We start from the raw sequence: 19,704 nt of genomic DNA, 5'->3' as shown, positions 1-19,704 counted from the left end.
TTCAAGGGGAAATCCAAGGCTCAGCTGTTGAGCCTAATCTGTTATAATTTTTTTTTATAGAGAATAGGAAGAAAGGATGATGGGTCAGGTAAATATCTTTGGGTTCACCTGCTTAATATAAATACACCCTTAGTGGTCTTCTGCTATCAGAATACTATTCTTAAATTAAAAAATGTGTAAATTTGTAAATTTAAAAATGAAAAAATGTGAAAATAAGAAAGAAAATCAGAAAATTCAAAAGATTCAAAGACGAAATAACTAACTATTAAATTATAGGTATTGGAATTTCCTTTCAAATTTGGCTGTTAGTGAACGTAACAAATACAAATTTATCCTAATGCAACAAATGGTACGGAACAAAGTATATATACAGGAACAAAGTAATAATAAACAATAATAATAAAACAATTTTATTATTATTATTGTTATTTATTATTATTAATTCATTATGTTCCATTCGTATAGATGCGGCATTCATTATTTCGGATATTTTGTAACTTCGGATAAATTTGTATTTGTTACGTTCACTAACAGCCAAATTTGAAAGGAAATTCCAATACCTATAATTTAATAGTTAGTAATAATTAAGTTATTATCAGTTAGTTATTATTTCAGATTTTCAAATTTTCAGATCTTTTGATTTTTTAATTTTAAATTTTCCGAAAAAAATTTGTTAAATGGGTTTTCGTTAATGCGGATGTTTCCAAAATAAAACAAATTTGTTGAAATAGGTTAAGAAACAAATTCAGAACAAAACGAATTGCACATGTCTACCTGTTATATAAATTCAGATAAAATAGTAGAAGACATCAACGTACCCTAGCAATTGCTCCACATTCACCATTTTTTGGCGGTGTGATGAAAGTGATGTAACGTTTATCTCTTCTTTCGGTGATTCCTCGGCAGGAATAATCTCTCAGATGTAAGGATGAGGTGTTATAGCCCAGTTTCTCCAGGAGACATTTGCCGAACCTCACTTCAATTTTCTCCAGGCCACAGGTGACTTGCGGTGTAAGATCATCTACATAGGTAGAAAGAAGGACCATATTGAGATTTACAATCCAATAGCCATCTACTGGACACACCTCTCCAGGGATTGGCTAGATCTCCATAAATATACAAGCTGCCTCTCTGTCCTTCATCCTATTGTGATTCTAGAATCCTCCAGAATGCAGAGGAGAATAGACTATCAGCCTGTAAAACATTGAGCAGCCTGGAGTATTTAACCACTGCTCCAGAGCTAGAGAGGAATTAAACAAAATTTGCTTAAAATTGCATAGGCATAGCACAATTCTGGTCTCCAACTAAATGTGCAATATAAATACCAATAAAACTACATTGTGAATTGAAACCCTGGCAACCTTAATAAGAACGAATCCAAATATTAAAAGTCTGGACGTTGCCTCCACGACTCATAAATTCTGCCTGTTCGCTGTCGACGCCTTATACATTACTTCCCCTCATACAACTCTCCCAAATCTCTTCCACACACTAGACAAATTTGCATTAGTGTCTGGGCTTGAGGTCAACCAGTCCGAATCCAGGGCTCTCAACGTGTCCCTTTCACAGGCTGAGTTTACCCATCTGCAGGGCAATTTTCAATTCTTATGGTCCTCAATAGGGATGAGCTCGGTGTTCGAGTCGAGCGCATGTTCGACTCAAACACCGGTTGTTTGGGCGAATATAGAACTTTGTGGGCTGTTTGCGCCATATTCGTGTGGCGCTCACCTCCCACGATGCACTACACTATTGCAGTGCATTGCTGGCTCATGATTAGCCAAGCATGCACTGTGATCCCGCATGCTTGGCCAATCACAGCTGCCGGCAGCGAGGAGAGCCATAATTGGCCACAGGCAGGTTGCCTGTGGCCAATTATAGCTCAGGGGGGTTTAGTATATGACCCACACTATATAAGGCCGCTAGCACTGTGGCCTTGTGTAGTGTGTTGGAGTGCAAGGAAAGAGCATGATAGGAGGGACAGTGTCTTTTTGCTTGGGAACCTAGCACTGTTACAGTGGGTGTTGTGTGCCTCCTGCACAGTATACACCTGAAGCTACCCCTTATTACTGATGTTCTGTTTCTGTAATACAAGCATCTGCAGCGGTTAGAGTGGGTGTTGTGTGCCTCCTGCACAGTATACACCTGAAGATACCCCTTATTGCTGGTGTTGTTCTCTTTCTGTAACACAGGCATCTCCTGCATTTACAGTGGGTGTTGTGTGCCTCCTGCATAGTATACACCTGAAGCTACTCCTTATTGCTGGTGTTGTTCTGTTTCTGTAATACAGGCATCTGCAGCATTTACAGTGGGTATTGTGTGCCTCCTGCACAGTATACACCTGAAGCTACCCCTTATTACTGATGTTCTGTTTCTGTAATACAGGCATCTGCAGCAGTTAAAGTGGGTATTGTGTGCCTCCTGCACAGTATACACCTGAAGCTACCCCTTATTACTGATGTTCTGTTTCTGTAATACAGGCATCTGCTGCAGTTAGAGTGGGTGTTGTGTGCCTCCTGCACAGTATACACCTGAAGATACCCCTTATTGCTGGTGTTGTTCTGTTTCTGTAATACAGACCCCTGCAGTAGGGATGAGCGGAGCACCCCCCAGTTCGTTTCACACCAGAACCTTTGAACGGACTGAAAATTCGTATAAACTTTAGAACCCTATTAAAGTCTATGAGACTCGAACGTTCAAAATCAAAAGTGCTCATTTTAAAGGCTAATATGCAAGATATGCAACAGACAACACCAGCAATAAGGGGTATCTTCAGGTGTATACTGTGCTGGAGGCACACAACACCCACTTTAACATCTGCAGATGCCTGTATTAGAGAACATCAGCAATAAAGGGTAGATGCAGATGTATACTGTGCTGTGCTGGAGGCACACAACACCCACTAACTCCTGCAGATGGCTGCATTAGAGAAAAACAGCAATAAAGGGTAGATACAGGTGTATACTGTGCTGGAGCCACACAACACCATTTTAACGTTAAGATGCCTGAGAAAAGAACACACTGTCCCTGCCTATACAGATTTTTCCCTGTACGCCGGAACACACTACACAAGACCGCCACGCTGGCGGCCTTATATAGTATGGGGCGTGTACTGAACCCCCTGAGCTATAATTGGCCACAGGCATCCTGCCTGTGGACAATAATGGCTCTCCTCGCTGCTGGCGCTGTGATTGGCCAAGCATGCGGGGTCACAGTGCATGCTTGGCCAATCATGAGCCAGCAATGCACTGTGATGGCGTAGTGCATTGTGACCCATTTTTGCCACACGAATATGGTGTGAATGGTCCACAAAGTTCTGAATTCGCTGAACAGACAAATGGCCAATGTTTGAGTCGAACATGCGCTTGAGTCGAACACCGAGCTCATCCCTAATCTGTAGCAATTAAAGGGGGTGTTGTGTGCCTCCTGCACAGTATACACCTGAAGATACCCCTTATTGCTGGTGTTCTGTTTCTGTAATACAGGCATCTGCAGCAGTTAGAGTGGGTGTTGTGTGCCTCCTGCACAGTATACACCTGAAGCTACCCCTTATTGCTGGTGTTGTTCTGTTTCTGTAACACAGGCATCTTCTGCATTTACAGTGGTTGTAGTGTGCCTCCTGCACAATATACACCTGAAGCTACTCCTTATTGCTGGCGTTGTTCTGTTTCTGTAATACAGGCATTTCTAGCATTTACAGTGGATATTGTGTGCCTCCTGCACAGTATACACCTGAAGATACCCCTTATTGCTGGTGTTGTTCTGTTTCTGTAATACAGGCGTCTACAGCAATTAGAGTGGGGGTTGTGTGCCTCCTGCACAGTGTACACCTGAAGATACCCCTTATTGCTGGTGTTGTTCTGTTTCTGTAGCATAGGCAGGCAGCTGCTGTAATTACAGTCGGTGTAATGTGTCATCTGCTCAGTGTGCACCTAAAGCTACCCCAATTGCTGGTTTTTCCATCTCCCTGCAGGCCATTACTACGTCTGGAAGGCCAACAAGGAGTGCCAGACAGTCAGGAGCCAATAAAAGAGGGCAAGCAGGCTGTGTGTCTAGAGACAACAGTGCTGGTCATGGACGCGGCACATCGCCATCAGCACGTGGCCATGGGACACGTTTGTCCTTATTTTCGGCAGCTGGACGTGTCAAGCCACATCATGCCGAAGACTAGGTAGAGTGGATGTCTAAGCCCTCTTCATCCTCCTCATCCTCTCTCACCCAGGCTCCGGGTACTAGCAAACAGCTGCCAATACGTCCTCTTCCCTTGTCTCAATGTCATCAGTCACTCCTTCCCTAGACCCACCATGTCCTCCTGAGGAGTCCCTCGAACTCTTTGAGCACAGTGTTGGGTACATGCTCCAGGAGGATGCCCAGCGTTTTGAAGGCTCTGATGATGATACTCAGCTCGAGGAAGGTAGTAGCGTGATCGCAGAGAGAGGGGATGCTAAAGAAGGACAGCAATCTGGCAGTTACGTTCAACCAGCTGCAGCATACTGCCAGGTTGGCTCCAGTAATGAAGAGGGAGAGGATGATGAAGTCACTGACTCCACGTGGGTGCCTGATGGGAGAGGAGGCACATCTCCAACAAGGCAGAATGAACTCCCGGGGCCAGCTTAAGGGCAGCACACCGACTGAATCACATCACAGAGCTCCACCTGTGCAGAGCGCTGCCTCTGCACGTTATTCTAAAAGTTCTTTGGTGTGGGCCTTTTTTGAGACGAGTGCATCAGATCGCACCGCTGCTATTTGCAACATATGTCTCAAGCGTATCTCGCGTGGCCAAAACATCAGCCGCTTGGGCACCACATGCTTGACCAGACATATGTTGACCTGCCATGCAGCCCGTTGGCAAGCGTACCTCAAAGACCCACACCAAAGAACAAAGCAGACCTCTCCTTGCTCCTCATCAGCTGGCATCTCCAACCCCACTAGACCTTCAGTCCTCTCTGAAACCTGCTCTGAGAGGAATGAAGGTGTAGAATTAGGTGTGTCACAGCCAAGTACTTGCAGGCACTCTGCTAGCAGTACACAGACGTCTGATTGTAGCAGGCAAATGTCCCTGCCCCAGCTGCTGGACCGGCAAAAGAAGTTCACTCCCAGCCATCCACATGCCCAGCGGTTGAATGCTAGCTTGGCTAAATTGCTAGCACTTCAACTGCTGCCTTTTCAGTTGGTAGACTCGGCCCCCTTCCGTGAGTTTGTACAATGTGCGGTTCCTCAGTGGCAGGTCCCCAAACGCCACTTTCCCTCACAGAAGGCGATTCCAGCTCTCTACCAGCATGTGGAAGGCAAAGTCCTTGCCTCGCTGGACAGGGTGGTCAGAGGTAAGGTGCATATTACCACTAACTCATGGTCCAGCGGGCATGGACAGGGACGTTACCTGTCTTTCACGGCCCATTGGGTCACTCTTCTGGCAGCTGGGAAGGATGCAGGACAAGGTGCAGTAGTGTTGGAGGTTGTTCAGCCACCACGCTTCCAAAATACTACTACTGATTGTGACACACCTCTCTCCTCCACCCCCTCCTCTTCTTCTTCCTCCATGGCCTCTTCCTGTGCTTTGTCCTCGGGAACCAGTGGTGCTCCGTAGGCGTTCAAGGGGCTACGCAAGTACGCAGGCAAAAAGATGCCATGCTGTCCTGCACTGGTTTGTTTGAGGGACAGGAGCCACACTGGGGCAGATATTTTGTCAGATCTGCAGGGGCAGGCCGAGAGGTGATTGACGCCATGCCAGCTTAAGCCAGGAATGGTGGTTTGCGACAATGGCATCAACCCCCTCTCTGCCCTCTGACAGGGACAACTGACCCATGTGCCCTGTGTAGCTCACGTCCTTAACCTGGTGGTGAAGTGGTTCTTGGGCAGGTGCCCAGGCTTACAAGATGTCCTGAGGCAGGCCAGGAAAGTCTGTGTGCATTTACACCGATCATATAATGCCAGTGCTCCGCTGGCTGAGCTCCAAAAGGAGTTGAACCTGCCCAAGAACCGCCTTATATGTGACATTCCCATCAGGTGGAACTCAACGTTGGCCATGCTGCTGTGGCTGCACACGCAGCAGAGAGCCATCAATCAGTACCTGTGCGACTACGGCACCAGGACAGGGTCAGGGGAGCTCGGTTTTTTTTCTCACAACGCCAGTGGGGCATGATCAGGGATGTATGCACTGTCCTGTCATCATTTGATGAGGCCACGAGGATGGTGAGCAGTGACAGTGCATGCATCAGTGACACTGTACCTCTTGTCCACCGCTTCCATTGGTGAGTCGGTCACAGGATCCGCTGGCCCCTGAAAGTTACCATAGAGATTTCAGGCGGACCAGATCATCCCCGGAGTCTCTATGATCGTTCGGAGGCTGGGCACGATGTTATGACGTCATGCACGGCCTCTGCATTCAAATTAACGGCGCCGATTTGGCAGGGAAGCCAGGATTATTATTTTTTTTTTTTTTATTATAGGCTTCCCAGCCTAGAGGTGAGATGTGGGGTATTATTGACCCCATATCTCACTGTAAATAGGTCCGATCATGTCATATTCCTATTACAAGGGATGTTTACATTCCTTGTAATAGGAATAAAAGTAATCATCTTTTTTTTTTTTTTTATGTTTTTTAAAGTGTCAAACAAAAAAAATAAAAATAAAATTAACAATAAAAAAAAAAAATGAAAGCGCCCCTGTCCCCGTGAGCTCGTACGCAGAAGCGAGCGCATACGTAAGTCCCGCCCACATATGAAAACGGTGTTCAAACCACACATGTGAGGTATCGCCGCAAACGTTAGAGCGAGAGCAATAATTCTAGCTCTAGACCTCCTCTGTAACCCAAAACATGTACCCAGTAAAAAAATGTAAAGCGTCGCCTATGGGGATTTTTAAATACCAATGTTTGGCGCCATTCCACGAGCGCGTGCAATTTTGAAGCGTGACATGTTGGGTATCTATTTACTCGGCGTATCTTCCTCTTTCACATTATGCAAAAAAATTGGGCTAACTTTACTGTTTTTTTTTTTTTTTAAAGTGTGAAAAATTGCTGCGACCGCCATTGTATTCTCTGGGGTCTTTGCTAAAAAAAGTATTTATACTGTTTGGGGGTTCTATGTAATTTTCTAGCAAAAAAAATTATGAATTTTACATGTAGGAGAGAAATGTCAGAATTGGCCTGGGCGCGAAGTGGTTAAGCTAATTCTTAAGGGTATATATCTATAGATATTGAGATAATACTGCCCTGTATGGCTAAATAGTTTAATCCCCATACTGTAACTGCAGGAGATCTAACCCAAGTTAGAGTTGAGTAGCCCAATAAGGTCACACTATCCCGCCATTAATGACACCTACAAATTAACCAGAGTATCCGAAGAATGAGCCAAAGGCTCCAGAATAATCGTGTAAGGTAGGGGTTCTGGGGAGAGAGGATCTGAGAAAGAGAAAGAGAGGACAGAAAAGGGAAGAGAAGACCTGAGAATACAGATAAGCGGGGAAGATAGTAGGAGGTACTACTGATAGAAAGGTAGATGCATACCTGTGCTGAAGGACCAAACTCAGTGCCCATTACAAGCAGAAAAAGGGCAAATACAGGATTTAAAGGGTAACATTCATATATGTGGCCCAGGGTTCCGAGGTCAGTAAATGAGACAGAAGGGCTCTTTCAGGCCTGAGCAATCATAATTTTAGCACATAGCATAATAAACCTAATTGAATTTTGAGTAAATATAGGGGTGTTGGGTATTTGTTGGTTGAGAAGAGCTGTCCTGGGATCATGGGGCACCGAAAGTCCAGTGAGCCTGTGGATTAAGTGGAAGATTGAGTTCCAGAACCCTCTGAATCTAGGGCACTGCCAGAAGATATGTAACAAGGAGCTCATATGCCCACACTTTCTGAAGCATACAGAAGAGACAGTAGAATATACGCTGATATGCGGATTTTAATGTTTATGATGTAAGCGCAATTTGTATGAGGGGGATTAAATCTTTCAATAAAGGGTATAACACTATGCTAGCCTTTATGTGTATCCTTACATGCTATTGCCCATTGATGCACACCTGACCAAATTTGGAGGAGTGAGAGGTCTGAGCGAACTGAGCAGTGCAAGTGTTATCCTTATTAACCACTAGAGATCCGTGCTATAGCCGAATGACGGCTACAGCGCTACAACGGCTACAGCGCGGACTTGCTTTGCCGGGATGACTTCTATTGACGTCGTCCCGTGCACGAGCGGCCTGCGCGCCCCCGGAGGGGCGCGCGCGGCGCACTCTGTGATCAGCGAGTCTATGAGACTCGCCTGATCACGGATCGGAGCAAGGGGTTGATCCCGACCCTTTACCACGTGATCAGCTGTCAACCAATGACAGCTGATCATGTGATCACAACAGAGCCAGTAATCAGCTATTTTCCTCCTCGCGCTGACAGCGCAATGAGAAAAGAAAAAAGCCAATCACCGGCGGCCGTGAGAGGGACTTCAGTCCCGATCACGGCCAAGTCATCAGTGCCCACCTGCCCCCTGCCAGTGCAACATACATAAAGTAAAAGTGCCACCCATCAGTACCACCCCTTAGTGCCCATAGTGCCACCCACCAGTGCCCATAGTGCCACCCATCAGTGCTCATAGTGCCACCCATCAGTGCCCACAGTGCTACCTATCAGTGCCCACAATCTGCCTTAACAACAGTGCTGCACCTCATATACCTCATATGCCACATATCCGTGCCCATCAGTGTCATCTACCAGTGCCCATCAGTGCCCATCAGTGCCGCCCTTCAGTGCCCAGCAGTGCCGCCTATCAGTGCCACCTATCAGTGCCTATCAGTCCCATCTATCAGTGGTACCTATCCGTGCCCATCCGTGCCACCCATCCGTGCCACCCATCCATGCCATCTTATATGTGCCCATCTTTGCCCATCAGTGCCGCCTTATCTGTGCCTATCAGTACCGCTTTATCTGTGCCTATCGGTGCCACCTTAACCGTGCCTATCAGTGCCCACCAGTGCAGCCTATCAGTGCCCACCAGTGCCGCCTCATCAGCGCATTTCAATGAAGGAGAAAAAATACCTGTTTGCAAAATTTTATAACAAACTATTAAACGTGATTTTTTTTTTGCATCTTTTTTTGTTTGTTTAGCAAAAAATAAAACTCCCAGCTGTAATTAAATACCACCAAAAGAAAGCTCTATTTGTGGGAAAAAATGATAAAAATGTCATTTGGGTACAGTGTTGTATGACCGCGCAATTGTCATTCAAAGTGCATCAGCGCTGAAAGCTGAAAATTGGTCTGGGCAGGAGGGGGGTTTAAGTGCCCAGTAAGCAAGTGGTTAAAGCCTGATTGCAAACTACCTTTGGTAAGCAGCCATCCATTGGGGAGTGCACATGGTGGAAACGGTGAAGGGGTAGAAGATCAGAATTGTAACCCTTTACAAGTATTGGTGAACTGGACAATGCTGACTACCTTTCCCTATTCTCCCTCTGCTAATGCGGACAGTGATATGTGATTTATTAATGAATTATTTATCACATTAGCAAGGTGACGGATATTAAAACAGAGACATATATGTGTTTAGATTGAAAACTGTCTATTAGATTTGATGCAGGTTTGGTGGTGTGTACTAATTGGTTTATCATATAGTTATTTCAAGCATTACTATTATATTTTATATGTTTTTTTAAGATTGTTATAGGAGAGAAAGTCGCCTATATGATATGTATGTCATGGTTATGCAATAGAGTTTGTCTGCTTACCTGTTTCCATGTGTTCATCTCTAGAGACCAGCCGACCCTCACCTGACTGCTTTTGTAATCCATCCTCTGGCATGGCTCCACCCTAGCTCCTATCAGAGAACTCTATATTAACCTGCGCACTGCAGGCAAACCCTGCTGATAAACCATCGTGTATTCCTTTGTGTGTTAGCTTCCTGTTACCTGTCGTGTGCTCTTTTGTTGTTCCGTTACCGACTTTGGCGTGTCCTTGACTATCCCTGTTTGCCTGTGATCCTGACCTATTGGCGTGTCCCTGACTATTCCTGTCTGCTTGTGGCCCCGACCTTGGCTTTATCCCTCACTATTCCTGTCCTCCTGTTGCCTACTGTGGGTGCCAGCTGGGGGACCCTGGAGGTCGCGACCTGGAGCCAGTTGCAGCCAAGTCCATCCTCACCACTAGAGGCTCTGGTGAACACCTGCTGGCTCTTAGACTCGGCGCCCCAGGGAATCTTACGCTCTAACCTTGGTGGGATCTGTCTCCCCTCCGCAGCAGTCAGCCGTAGGGTCCACAACCTTGCGGTGCACTCCTGATCCCTTCGGAGTGCATCTGTCACCTGGCCTCAAGGTGACCTGACAATGTAAAAGAGCATTGATGTTATTAATATTCATTTAGGGCTGTTAGTGTTTGATTTATAATCAGGCATTTTGTTTTATATGTTTGAAGAAACGCTGTCCTTTCTTCCTCCAAACAAATTGAACTATAGCTGATTGTAATCTAGCTAGATGGGCGTTGACTATTGGGATGGGAAGGGAGCAGGACAAGTAAAGGATTCTGGATAGAAATGTCATTTTGACAGCGTGAACTCTGCCTAGCCAAGAGAGCCCTAGAGATGACTAACGTGATAGGTCAGTAGATAATTTCTTATATAGAGGGGTGTAGTTAATACCATACATCTGATCTATCGATGCAGCCAAGGTAATTCCCAAATAAGGGATAGTTTTATAATTCCATGTGAAAGAAAAGTGGTCCTTCAGGCGCTAGGGCATGGGGGGGTTGAAATATTTAGGACCTGTGATTTAGACATGTTAACTCTGAGGCCTGAGACATTACCAAAATCGTTTAGCAATTTGAGAATATTTGGCATTAAGATGGGTGGGGATTGACAAATAATAGGATATCATCTGCAAAAAGGCAACACTTATGGGTAGACGAGCCACATCTGATGCCATGGATATAAGGATGGTTCCTAACAGCAATGGTCAATGTCTCAATGGCTATAGCAAAAATTGGACAGTGGACACCCTTGCCCAATTCCTCTAGCCATGGGAAAAGATTCTAAATAAATGTCCTCCATTCTGACCCGAGCAGATGGGCAAGAGTAGAAGGCTTCTAACACTCTGGTGACATTAGGGCCGAAACACCATCTGTTCAAGGTAGAAAATAGGAAGGACCAATAAACTGTGTCAAAAGCCTTCTGAAGGTCTATCGACAGTAAGTAGCCCTCTAATGGAGAGCCCCCATCCCAACCTGACTTCATAGGGGAGATAACATCAATTGCTCTCCCTATCTGGTCCAGACCCCGCCTGCCCGGCATAAAGCCCACCTGGTCTTTATGTATATATTTACCTATGAAAGAGGCTAAGCGATTGGATAAAAGTTTTTTGCTAGAATTTTTAAGTCATTGTTTACCAAACCCAAGCCCAGTTTTGGTATAACCAAGATAAATGCCAGGTTAGCTGTAGGGTCCAATGGTTTGTTAATCCTCAGGACGTTAAAATGCTGGACCATATAAGGTGAAAGAATGTTTGCGAAAGACTTATAATAACAATTAGAAAACCCGTCAGGTCCCAGGGCAGACCTGGTCCACAGCTCTCTCATAACCTCCAAAAGCTTGGATTCCAGGATAGGGGATTCAGGAAGGGAGCGATGATTATCTGCCAGAGTGAGAAGGGGGATCCCCGTCAGGAAGGTGACAAGGTGAGGGCTAAGTTCAGAGCTAACCTAGCTGTGTCAAGGTTAACCAAAGTAGTGGGAGTGGGGTTACGTTTGTGAATTTTGCCAAGTAAAATCCTTTTCGAGCTTGTCTGTCTACCTGGCACTCCCGTTTTAATGGAGAAGTTAATTGAATAAGCGTATCACTGCCTTATGTGAGCAGCATGAAGAATTCCTGCAATTCCTAATATGGTGCATCTAATCGGGTCGCTCAGAAGGGATTCGTTGAGTTTCCATAGCTGCAGACCCGAAGAAGGGAATGATCTGACCATGCCATGTCTTGGATAGAGGCCTGCAATGCTGTACTGATGTCTAGGGAGGGGAGAAACACATGGTCAATTCTTGCTTATGTTTTATGAGGTGCCGAATAATGTGTGAAGTCCCTACAGAAGAATTCATCTCCCTCCAAATGTTCACCAGACCCAATAAGTGAAAAAGTTAGGCTATGCATAGGCTTTGTTTAGGGGGCCTTTTTACCTGAGGTGCCCCGGTGACCATTTTGTCTAGTAGCTGATCAAACGCAATATTGGAGTCGCCACCCATTACCAGTCGATCCTCAAAGTGGGGAGAAATGGTCGTCAGCATCTCTGAAAAAAATTTTGCTTGACCCTTATTCGGGGCATAAAATGAAATTAATGTGAATAGACAGCCGTCATTATGTCATTTGACCAGGATTTAGCGACCCTCCTTATCCTTGATAATTTGGGAATAAAGAAAGGACACTCCTTTGGAGGGAGCAGTGATTTTAATAATACTTAAAGTGTAACAATAAAAATGTAATATTCCTTTAAATATCATGCCTGGGGGGTGTCTATAGTATGCCTGTAAAGTTGAGCATTTGTCCCGTGTTTAGAGCAATACCACAGCAAAATGACATTTAGAAAGGAAAAATTGTCATTTAAAATTGATTGCGTCTATAATGAATTGTCGGATCCCGGCAATATAGATAAAACTCATTGAAAAAAATGCCATGGGTCCCCCCCGTCCATTGCCATATATCTTTAGTGTGAGAACACCTTTTATGTTGGCAGCTACTCACCTCAGATTATATATCGATTTGCGCATTAGTATTCCCCACTCACAATTAGTGTGTTTGTGACTTTGGCATGTCAGATGATTTCCATCGATTAGCACAAGGGTACGGAGCTCCATATGATTCATTAGCCAAATTTCATAGTGAAAGGCCCCTCAGAAAAGTTAAGAGAGCTCCTTTCATGTTCCCCTTGGATGGAAAAACCTCATAATTTTATAACCTACCTAATAGACTTTCCGGTTGCATCCCGTCGGTAGTATATGAGGAATTTTTGCAGTAACAGCCAGGAACAGAGTCCAAAATTCTACATTCCTCACCCTGAGCACAGCTGACCCCCAAACAGCTAGAATTAGATTCTGGAAGAGAAGGAGCACAAAAAATGTTTTATAAACTAAAAGGTGAAACCATGGATCTATAATGTTTGATGAAGACAACATACTGAATTATGTTTTGTGTAAATACTTACCTGTACAATAGGCAGAGTTCCAGATTGGTGTACTCTGTAGATTATATACATAATATCCTCCCGGACACATTTTCACAGATATATTATAAGGTTGTGTACAACATCCGTCATTCCAGTTGGGACAAGCTGTGCGATTCACAATGCCGTCATTGACTGTAGGGTGGGAGCCGTTCATCCAAATGGGGGTATCAGCCCCACAGCTGTATCGTGGTACGCAGTACTCGGGGATCTGTTGGTCATATTCTCCTTCAAACCGATACCAGCCAGATAGAGCATAGTCAGAATGTTTAGAATACCCGTACATATCATAAGCATATGTATTAAAAGTACTGCGCCAGGGGTCATTAAGTACAGTGTGGCTGGAGCAAGGGTCAATACAGGAATATGACCCAATTCTGTCCTTAAAGCATTCTGCACCAGAGCCACACGGCGTTCCTTGTTGGCATTCATTGACCTCACAGTGTCTTCCATCTCCGTAATATCCATTGGGACAAGTGCAGCCATATTGATGTTCATAATTTGTACATTTAGCTACTGGATCGCAGTCATTCAGAGAGCTGTCCGCACACTCATCAATATCAACACAGCCAAATTCTGCATCATATTTCAATCCTGTGGAACAATCACAGGTGTAAGATCCGATCGTGTTCACACATTTATTATACCAATATATACAATTGTTTGTGTTATAGTCCTGACATTCATCTATATCATTACAAGATTTTCCATCTCCAGTAAATCCCTCTTTACACGTGCACTCCCCGTATCCTCCAAACTCCGAACAAGTGGCATTTGGGTGGCAGTCAGAATCTGAACAATTCCCTGAAAAGAAAAAAAAAAAAAAAGAAGACATTTTTTTCTTAAGAAGGGTCTCTATGAAGCAGAAATATAAGTTGAACTAATGTCTGGACAAACTTTTTTTTCAGGTTGGGTGCCATTGAAGACTTTTATGGTTGGATACAAAGGGAAATACTGGCCCCTTATACATATTACATTGCGTGTACCCCCCCACTGCCTCTTGCCAATCTACCTGACCCCCCTCTGTCCTATCTCCCCTGTGAGGTGCTAAAGAAGGTTTCACAGAAGTCACTGATCACAGATCTTGTGTTGAAACCCTCTAGGGTTTAACACGAAGATAACAAAACTGTAATATATACATCTAAAGAACACAAAATACCAGTATATGATGGGCAAGTGCAAAAAATGCATACAGTACACCTTTTAAATGCACAAAATCGGGGGCACAATGCGCCGGCGTGAATCAGACCAGTGGCACCTGAACGGAGCTCCGTCACAGTGGGGACACGATCCGTTACACACCTCCAACCAGCCCAAAAAGTGCCAGCACCCCTCGGGGGAAAGTCCTGTGCATGCCGTCTGCCAAGTCCCGTCGTGGGAAGCCAGCGCAAAGGTCTCTCACGAACTACCTTCTCAGGGCCCACAAGATGGCGGGGTAATCCCAAGATGGCCCCCAGCACACTCCAGCTCGTGCAGGCAATCCAGCGGCCTCTCCTGCCTATTCATCTGGTGAAAGTGAGTACCCCCTGCAGCTTACTAAGGCAGACTTAGATGACAGCCTCACTGCTATGTATGTTAAGATTGCAGAGAAGCTTCAGACAGAACTTCACAAATCTACCGGCACTCTGCAACAGGACATAGCTGTTTTAGGAGGCAGAATGGACTTACTTGAGACTAAGCATGATGAGCTGCAGCTCGCATACACAGATCTCCATAGGGACCATGAGGCACTTACAGACTCTGTATCCCAGCTCAAAGACCATTTGGAGGACTTGGACAACAGAAACAGATGGAACAATCTGCGCATCAGAGGGGTCCCCGAGGTGGTTACTGATTTAACCCCAGCCATCTACAAGTTGTTCCAGTCCCTGCTACCAGCAACCCCGGAGGCTGCGTTTGCCCGTGATAGGCTCCATAGGACCCTTTGCCCCAAGCCCCCTGAAGACAAACCTCCCAGGGACATTATCCTATGCCTTAAAGACTACCTGATGAAGGAGGAAATTCTTAGGGCCTCCCGCAACACACACAACATCACACTGGATGGAGTGAGAATCCAGATCTACCCGGATATCTCCCCGGATATCTTCCCGGCCACCCTGGATAAAAGACGCAAATTAAAGGAGATCACCATGCCACTTCAGGAGGCCAGAATCCCCTGCTTGACTTCCCCTATTTTGATCCTGCCAGAAGCGTGTTCGCTGCAGGCCCTGGACTACTACCTGAAGACCGAGGCCTCTCCTAGGCAAGTTTGGGGGCCCCCTTGTGAGTCGGACCCCCGCAGTAGCCTGGCCCCCCTGCCCCTAAGACTGTCATCTCGCCTTAAAGCACCAGTTAAACACCTTACAGTTCCCCGCTGTGCTGTAGCACAGTAGCTCCCCGTTTGGTTGTCCCCCTGCTCTTACTGAAAGTCACCCCAGCAGACGGTGAGAGGCAAGGAGAGCCCTGGTCTTGGGAGCACCAAAAGAGACTTCTATTTTTCTATTTTTTGTTGTTTTTTTCAACTTTGTTTTATACTCTTATTCGTGGCCTCCTCTCTCTACCGGTAATGGGTACTCAAGAGCGTCGGACATTTGTGTCCATCTAATCAGGTGGTGTTACCCCTGTTGGATCTCAGGTTACTCTTAGTCAAGAGGGTCTTTCCCCTTCCGACCCCAATGTTTGATTTTTGTTACATGTTTGTTCCTTTTAAGTCTCTTTTTCAGTGCTATGGGTTTATTTTAAACTGTCTGATCACTCTTAAAGTGCTTCATGTGATGAGGTTGTGTACAAAGTATACGTTGTTTCGTTTGGTACGTTGGGGCCCGCTCCCCCTCGGGTTTACCCTGACTTCCACACCCCATCGGGGTCGGGAATTCAGGGGACGCACTTCCCGAGACCACCCCCCTGACCTGGTTTGCCCTTATCCCTTCCCTCAACTAAACTACAAGCGCCTGCGGGCGGATATCATTTTTTTACAAGAGACCCATTTCTCTGAAAAAAATCACCCTAATTACTTTGATAGGGCCTTTGGCTCTGGGCACTTTACTACTTTTGGGTCCAAGTCTCGGGGAGTGGCGATTTTTGTGAAAAACCGTCTATCTCTTGATATCCAGAATATCTACAAAGACCCAGCTAGTAGGTTTATCATTCTCCAAGGTTCTCTACAAGGTAAACTAATTACTTTTGCTAATGTCTATGCCCCCAATGATTCTCAGGCATCCTATTTCAGAACCTTCTTTCAAACCTTAGACAAATACAGCTCTCCTCATGTTATCCTTGCTGGAGACTTCAATTTAGTGGCACACTCGTCCCTGGAAAGGAGTAAGCTGGGTGCGACCACTAATGCCTTCCCCAAATCTCTAAAATCCAGCCTACATCAGCACACTTTGGTGGACACATGGAGGGCCCATAACACTAGGGCAAGGGAATATACATTTTATTCCCACCCCCACGACAGTTACTCTAGACTGGATTACCTATTTTGCTCCCCTATTCTCTTAGCCAACTCCACCTCCGCTGCCATTCATTCCTGTCCCTGGTCTGACCATCAGATGGTCTCCCCAGACGTCTCCCATATTGGCTTAAAGCCCTCAGTGGCCGGTTGGAGACTAAACGAGGCTCTCCTATCAGACCCAGTGGTACTCCCCCTTATCACTAAACACATAGAAGAATATTTTACTATCAATAAAACAGATGATATCTCCCCAGCCACACTTTGGGCAGCTCATAAAGTGGTGGTGCGAGGGCACCTTATTCAACTAGCTGCAGAAAGAAAGAAACAACAACTAATAGACATAACCAGACTTACTATTAACCTTGACAAGCTATATCATCTCCACTCTCAGACCCACTCCCCAGACATACTCAAACAAATCAATACCCTTAGGCTTGACCTTGACAAGATCCTATCAGACCGGACAGAGAAGGCATTGCGGTGGTCTAAGGCCAAGTTCCTCCTCCACAGCAACTCTGCCTCAGCGATGTTCGCGAGAAATCTCAACCATTCCCTCCAACCCTCTCATTCATATAAACGTAGGAATGGTGATGGAAACGTAGTCTCTCACCCCCCGGAAATCCTTAAAAACGTCACTAAATTCTATTCGGATTTACTCCCCCCCCGACCCCCCCCCCCCGGACCCAGCCCTTGGCACCTGGCTGAGTGATCTACCCCTTCCCACTTTCACGTTAGAACAAATCCAGAAACTGAATGCCCCATGCTCGGAACTTGAGATAATTAAAGTTGTCAAGTCCCTTAAACCCTCCAAGACCCCTGGGCCGGATGGTTATTCTGCTCCTTATTATAAAAAATTCTTGGGCACCCTGATCCCACACTTACAATCACTATTCAACTATGTCCTCAAAAGAAATACATTCCCAGATGACATGCTTTTGGCAAACATGTCCTTGATTCCGAAACCTAATAAAGACCACTTCCTCCCCCAGAACTACAGACCAATCTCTGTCATTAATACAGACTTGAAGATCTTCGGGCGCTTTTTAGCGGACCAACTGTCAAACATTATCACCTATACATTATTATTAAAAAATATATATAGGGAGAATAATTCCTTGTATATTTTAAACAATAAAATATTTTTTTTTTTTAAATGTTTCTTTTTGTTTTATAAGAAAATTATTTTCTGCTGTTCTTTTTCTATAATTATGGCTCTAATTGTTGCTCGTTCATTCATTATGATTATTAGCAACTCGTTTCTTTTGGCGGTTTTTGATTAAAGTGCCATAAAGTAAACTTTATATGCTCTACCTTCGTTAAAGTTTTTTTTGGTGATTATTTATATTTTTATGAATGATGAATTTCCATTCTCAATATATATCTCCGCTTTTCTAGTCTTATCTGTAAATTTTGTTTGGGTGAGAAAGTCTTTTAGGTTGCCAATATGTGCATTGACGCTGTGGCGTTCATTATTGCAGTCTATGGTGGGAGGTTTATCCCAGTGCTGTTGGTCTTTCTATGACGCTGTGGCCTCTATTATTGTAGTCTATGGTGGGAGGTCTATCCCTGTGTTGTTGGTCTCTCTATGACCAACAGGAAACACCTGATTTGCATGGTGGTTCCGGAAGCTGGAGCGCAGATTTACACCGGAAGTGTTGTGCTGTGAGACACATCACTTCCGGAGTTACCAGGCAGCCGTGTGGGTTGCTCAGTGTCAGCTCGGTTCCCTTTGAAGTTCGCTGGGCAGGTCCTCGCTTTCTATATAGTGGAATTCCGGAGCGCAATGGCTAATTAGCACTTTTAAATGGGCATGGTTTGCGGAGAGTCTATCCACTTCCGGCCGCTGGAGCGCATCTCGAAACCGGAAGTTCCGGTGTTTTGAGGCGCACGGCGAACTGGAAGTGGTTCCTATGAACCTTCTTTATGTTTGTTTGAGGTGGAATGTAATTACAATATGGCGGGAATGTGAACATTTGAATTAGGCTGCTCATTTTAACCACATAATGACACCTGCACTAAGGTAATCTGCTAATTGATTGATTGGTAAAACCTGTATTTATAGCTCTATCTCTATTGTCACGGTCATGCCCCTGAGGACGCACGTTGGTGGCGAAACGTCGGGCGTATTTGTGACTTGTGACACTAGAAGGAGTACGGGAGTGGTCTTCATTTTATCTTGCTGCTGAATGCTACTTTATGCCTTTTTATCTCATCATAAATGTGAGTTGAACATTATTTAATTTAATAAAAGGTTATTGACCTATCATTAAATCTGCGCAATGAGGCCACTCTTCTTATATTTTTTATGGTTATTGGGAGAATTATTTGTCTGAAGCTTGACAACCAGAGGAATACCTGGGAAGTGAAGTATTAACTAAACAGGAATAAGAGTTCTTGGATGATTTCTCTCTGAGAGGATTACATTCTTGTAGATGAAGGGAAGCCGGCATAGAAGATTTCCTTTGATCCATTACATGCGTTTATATTTACAAACTGTTGGTAAGAGTCAGTGAATTTGGGTGTTGGTGACGGTTCCTCCCACTTTTACATATGAAATGGAATATATGCCTTCACTTCTCTACGTTTGAGTCTGATCACTTTGTTTGAGGATATCCCATTGGAAATCGTGAATTATCAAATCGAACTCTAGAAATATTTTTTTCCGTTTCTATTTTTTTTATTAAGAGCACTATATCATAATTTACATTTGTGTTTATATTGTTTCCAGCAATATTTGTGTTAGCTGCTATTTTTTGTTTTATATAGTCTTTTTTTTATGCTTTTAGCGCAAGAAATTTTTATTTAACCACTTAATAACCGCCCTATAGCCGAATGACGGCTACAGGGCGGTTTCTTAACTCTGGGAGGCCGTCATATGACGTCCTCCCAGAATTCCGCTCTCGCGCGCCCCCTGGGGCGCGCACTCGAGAGCATCCGTGCTCACGGTAAACGGCCGCTCATAGCGCCCGTTTACCACGTGATTGCTCCATCAAATGACGGAGTGATCGCTTGTAAACAAACCGGCATCATGTTATGACGCCGGTTCCTCCCTCCCCCTCTCTGTACCGATCGGAACAGCGGAGGGGGAAG

At 45.0% G+C, this 19,704-nt stretch overlaps 1 protein-coding gene across 2 annotated transcripts in view; it reads right to left on the bottom strand.

The window, feature by feature from the left end:
* The window catches only part of LOC144000353 (uromodulin-like), a 206,572-nt gene that overhangs the window by 80,415 nt on the left and 106,453 nt on the right, over window positions 1-19,704 (bottom strand). For both annotated transcript variants that reach the window (XM_077494143.1, XM_077494144.1), the window contains exons 10-12: window positions 13,164-13,985; window positions 12,922-13,053; window positions 819-1,021 (exon numbers count right to left, since the gene is read on the bottom strand). In XM_077494143.1, the coding sequence (XP_077350269.1) occupies window positions 819-1,021; window positions 12,922-13,053; window positions 13,164-13,985 (1,157 nt within the window). The remainder of the gene's footprint in view (window positions 1-818; window positions 1,022-12,921; window positions 13,054-13,163; window positions 13,986-19,704) is intronic.

Source organism: Lithobates pipiens, unplaced genomic scaffold (assembly GCF_037356315.1).
Source record: "Lithobates pipiens isolate NorthernLeopardFrog02 unplaced genomic scaffold, aLitPip1_a1.2 Scaffold_22, whole genome shotgun sequence".
Classification (NCBI taxonomy): domain Eukaryota; kingdom Metazoa; phylum Chordata; class Amphibia; order Anura; family Ranidae; genus Lithobates; species Lithobates pipiens.
This window is presented reverse-complemented; position numbering and strand designations above follow the sequence as displayed.